This window comes from Octopus bimaculoides, chromosome 21, assembly GCF_001194135.2.
Source record: "Octopus bimaculoides isolate UCB-OBI-ISO-001 chromosome 21, ASM119413v2, whole genome shotgun sequence".
Classification (NCBI taxonomy): domain Eukaryota; kingdom Metazoa; phylum Mollusca; class Cephalopoda; order Octopoda; family Octopodidae; genus Octopus; species Octopus bimaculoides.
The window spans coordinates 132,746-137,248 of record NC_069001.1 but is presented as its reverse complement, the minus strand read 5'-3'; the positions used below and the strand labels follow the sequence as shown (position 1 = coordinate 137,248).

The window sequence follows — 4,503 nt, the reverse complement described above, 5'->3', positions numbered from 1 at the left end:
CACCACCATCACAACCACCACCATCATCATCATCATCATCATCATCCATATGATTATGTTATCATCAACGTCATTATCAGTCATTTCCTTATCATTGCTTTTTCTGTCATGATATCACCACAACCACCACCACCACCACCACCACCCGTACCATTACACATACAGGTCATTCCAAAAGATTCTCCCCCTTACCCCCCCAACACTTTCCACCTTACTACCAACACTTTCCACTTTCATCTAAAAATATTTGTGAGATTTTATTTAATCTTGTTTTGTTTTTTTCTTTAATTGTTATTCTTCAGAGAACAATCATTATTTACACCGGTCTTTCACAGTTCGGTTCCGCTGTTTATTGGACAATACATCTGGCTTTATAGTAAGTCCAACTTGACGTTTCTTCCTATTTTCATTCTTTGTTTTGCTCTTCTGTATCCTTGAAGCCTTTTCTCTCTTTGACTCATAAAAATCTACCATTTCCATTTAAGAACCCTTTTCTCATTAAATCTCTCTTCACTTCATGATTGACAGATGCAAATTGTTAAATACTAATTTGTAAAGTTGATCACAAATTCATTTGTCAGGGCATTCTTGCTGACCACTACTGGGACAAATTTTTTTATCTCTCTCTGATATTTGTTTTGTTTTTAACACGGTATATCTATAGGAGATGTTATCTCAGAACAAACACTGCAGCAACTAGCCTATCAATGGTATATATACATTAAGTATATTATAGTATATTACTGCAAGGGATTTTGTATGATTATTCATTTGCTAATCCATCGCCCTGATGCTTTACTGGTTCTCCAATCTACTATTCTGATGCTCTACCAATTTTTAGAATCTACCCCACCTCACATCTGATGTCTTACTAGAGCCATCAGGGAACCTTCCCTCCAATGTCCACCTATATCTACTAATCTACCAATCAGCTTTCTTGATGGTTTAATAATCTTTCAAATTCTCCACCTCACAGTTTACAAATTCTACAAATCCACTGCTCTGCTGATTCTAAAAATATTAACAATACATCAGTCCCAGTATATTACTGGTGATTATTTTTTGAAGTGCAGTTAAAATGCTTACTTCCTAACCATGTCATCTTGGGTTCAATCCTACTGTGTAGCACCTGAGGCAAGTGTCTTCTACTGGGTTGACCAAAGCCTTGTGAGTGGATTTGGTAGATGAAAACTGAAAGAAGTCCATCATGTGTGTAGATATGTGTATATGTGTACTTTTGTGTTGATATGATGGCTGTAAGCAAGCATCCCCTTCATACAAGCAATTTGAAATTCTGACCCTTTATTTATCAGTCACGGGGTTCCGTACTTTATCCAACCAGCCACAACATTGAAACCATAAAACATTTGATTAAATATTTTAGTAAAATCTAATGCTTTGCAGAAATAAAGAATTTGCAAAATGGAAGAAAGTTGGTCACTCTGAGACGAAAGTAATCTTCTCGTTTGCAAAATGTAATCAATCATAGCCTTGCTTTTAAGTGTTGCTTTTAATTGGAGCTGATCGATTGATTTGGAAATTAATCTTAATCAAATAAACAGTTGAAAGAGATTAGTGAGGAATTTCAATCAGAAGACACTTTTATGTATTTAACCAATCATGGCACCATCTTGGGCAAATAGTCTTCTACTATAGCCCCAGGCCAACCAGAGCCTTATGAATGGATTTAGTAGACATTCAAAGAAGCCCATCATGTGTGAGTGTGAGTGTGAGTGTGGATCCTTGTCTTGACATTGCTTGATAATTGTAAATTGATTGTTACTGTCATACGAGCAGTGTCGTTTCCAATATTCTGCAAGAATATGTTTGGCCAGAGAGAGAGAGATTACCTTGGTTGGCAACAGGAAGGGTATCCAATAATAGAAAATCTGCCTTGACCATCTTTGTCCAGCCCATGCAAGCAAGGACAAGTGGACATTAACAGGATGATAATAATGAATTCCTTCAACTTGTATAATAACCTCTTCTGAAGTATAATTTGTTTTCAACAACAGAATATTAATTTGACTAATTCTAAAAAATATTCAACCAGAAGACATCTTGAATACATGAGACCAATCAATTTCCACATACAATGTAAGCTTCAAGAAGAAGGTATTAGATTTATTGACCAATCAGATTCATTGTAATATATTAACATTAAATTAAAACTGCTACTGTAGATCTTATTGCAAATGTACATGCATACACGTACACACACACGTGCATGTAAGCAAACATACATATGTCTATGATGTATGCATTATATATTACATATGGCTATATTTATGCATATATATGTGCATTTCTCTCTATACTCATACACCCACATACATGCACACACACACACACACACACACACACACACACACACACATGGACAGCCTTAGATCAAGAAGGATTTGAAATAGAAGTAAAAAATAGGATTAGATCCTTATATGATCAAAATGATATTCTTACAGCATCCTTATGGCTTTATATCAAAATTACTTCATTACATTATCAGAACTAAATCTCTATATTTTCAAAGTACTTTATAATTCTATGCTACTAGAGAAAGATAGTCCTGTAAGTAGATCTCCATGTATTAGAGGATTGTTTAAACATTCAGAATCCAGAACATATTTTCTCTCCCCTGTTTCATCCATCGTATATTAGCTCTACAAATATGTCAGCCAGTTAGTGCTAGCAGACTGTTGGGCATTTGTATAATAACGTTGCATGCTAGCACTAAGTGACTGATGAATTATTTTATGGAGGTAAAATACCTGAACAATTATAATAATAGAAACAGCGAAACAGAATTTGTTCATTCATCATTTTACATCCATTTTTGTATGCCGGCATTGGTTGGATGAATACTTATTTTAGGCAGTGTTTAGTAGGTAAATGTGTTTCCTCTAGCCACCTTTTAGAAGTAAGGGTTTTTTTTTCATGCTGTCCTTCTGAGTATTATGTTTACTGGGAGTGTAAACACAAAAACACTTCTTTTATGCTAAAGCAATCCACATTGTAAAAAAGAAGCACTTAAAAATTTAAGAAGTTATATTTTATGACTTTATGCTTTTCATTTACATATTTATAGAAGGCAATTCAGATGGCAGAATCGTTAACAAAATGCTTTTAGTGGAATTTCATCCAACTTCACATTCTGAGTTCTAATTCTGCTGACTTTGCCTTACATCCTTTCGGGGTCGATAAAATTAGTACCAGTTGTGCACTGGAATTGATGTAATTGACAATCCCCCACCCCGCTGGAACTGTTGGCCTTGTGCCAAAATCTGAAACCAATTTATATATTTAATTTATGCATTTCATTTATATATTTATGTATTTCTTCTTTTCCAGACATTAGAAATTAGTGGCTGGATCCGTATTCTCCATGGGCAAGCTTTGAAATCTGAAGAACCAATGATGGCTCTATTTGCTACATGTTGTCCATTTGGACCCCTCTCCTTGTTTGACATTCCATCACGAGATCTCACATTCAAATCAAAACACAAAATGGACCTTTCACCCTTGTCCATGGACAGCAGGTAAACATATAGATATATATATATGTGTGTGTCTTCTTTGAAATTCTCAAGGAAGAATTTAGACTTGTGACAGCCATGTGAAATTAGTTCAGTTTATCATTTAAGATCAGGGTTGGATATTACTGTGGGCTGAACTGAAGTCCCATGATTTTGATCACATTTTAAAATGCGTGTGTGTTATTTAACAATACTTATGAGATGCTGGTAATCTTGATTTCTAAATGAACCTCTAAAAGTGCTGTGGTGTTTTCCAAGGTGTGATGACCGGTTGTGTTGGCACAGGCAGCTTTTAAAATACTTTGTAAGTTCTAAATAGCTTGTAGATGTGATATTGATGGAGACATCAGTTAGCATAAGATAGTTTTAGCATTGGGGATTTAGAAGACAAAGACCTATGTTTGGCCAGGGTCTGTCATTTCTCTTCATTTGACTGTAATGAAGCCTAAAGAATATAGGCCCAGTGGTTAATCACATGGTTCTCTAATGTAGAACAACTTGACTAGTTTCACCTGATCTTTACAGGCTCATCAGGAACGATTATTGTGTACTTTCTGCCCAGAGAGACAGTAGCTTACAAAAATTTCTTATGACAAATGTGATGAGTCTGTTAAATGGTTATATATATGTATGTTTGTGTGTATGTGTGTATGCATGTGTGTATATATATTTATGTATGGGTTTGTGTATGCATACATTTGTGTGTGTGTATATATGTATGTCTATTTATATACATATTTGATATATATGTATATGTAGAGATAAATATATATGTACATAGGCATACCACACGTGTGTGTGTGTGTGTGGTCATTTACACATCCGTACACATAGTAACTGTCCACTGTTGAAAACTTATTATCCTCTGCTTATCTCTCGTCTGTTGGCCATTTCATATTCGGTCTTATCATCCTGCCAATGACAGGTGAATGACTGTCATCTCCGTCACACAGCCACACTGATAAAGATG

The 4,503-nt window shown here is 35.1% G+C and overlaps 1 protein-coding gene across 1 annotated transcript in view; it reads left to right on the top strand.

Moving 5' to 3' along the window:
- LOC106867292 (aryl hydrocarbon receptor) overlaps positions 1-4,503 on the top strand; it is a 286,257-nt gene that overhangs the window by 268,540 nt on the left and 13,214 nt on the right. Inside the window, exons 6-7 of the mRNA XM_052975386.1 lie at positions 303-376; positions 3,349-3,536. Coding sequence (XP_052831346.1) covers positions 303-376; positions 3,349-3,536 — 262 coding nt within the window. The remainder of the gene's footprint in view (positions 1-302; positions 377-3,348; positions 3,537-4,503) is intronic.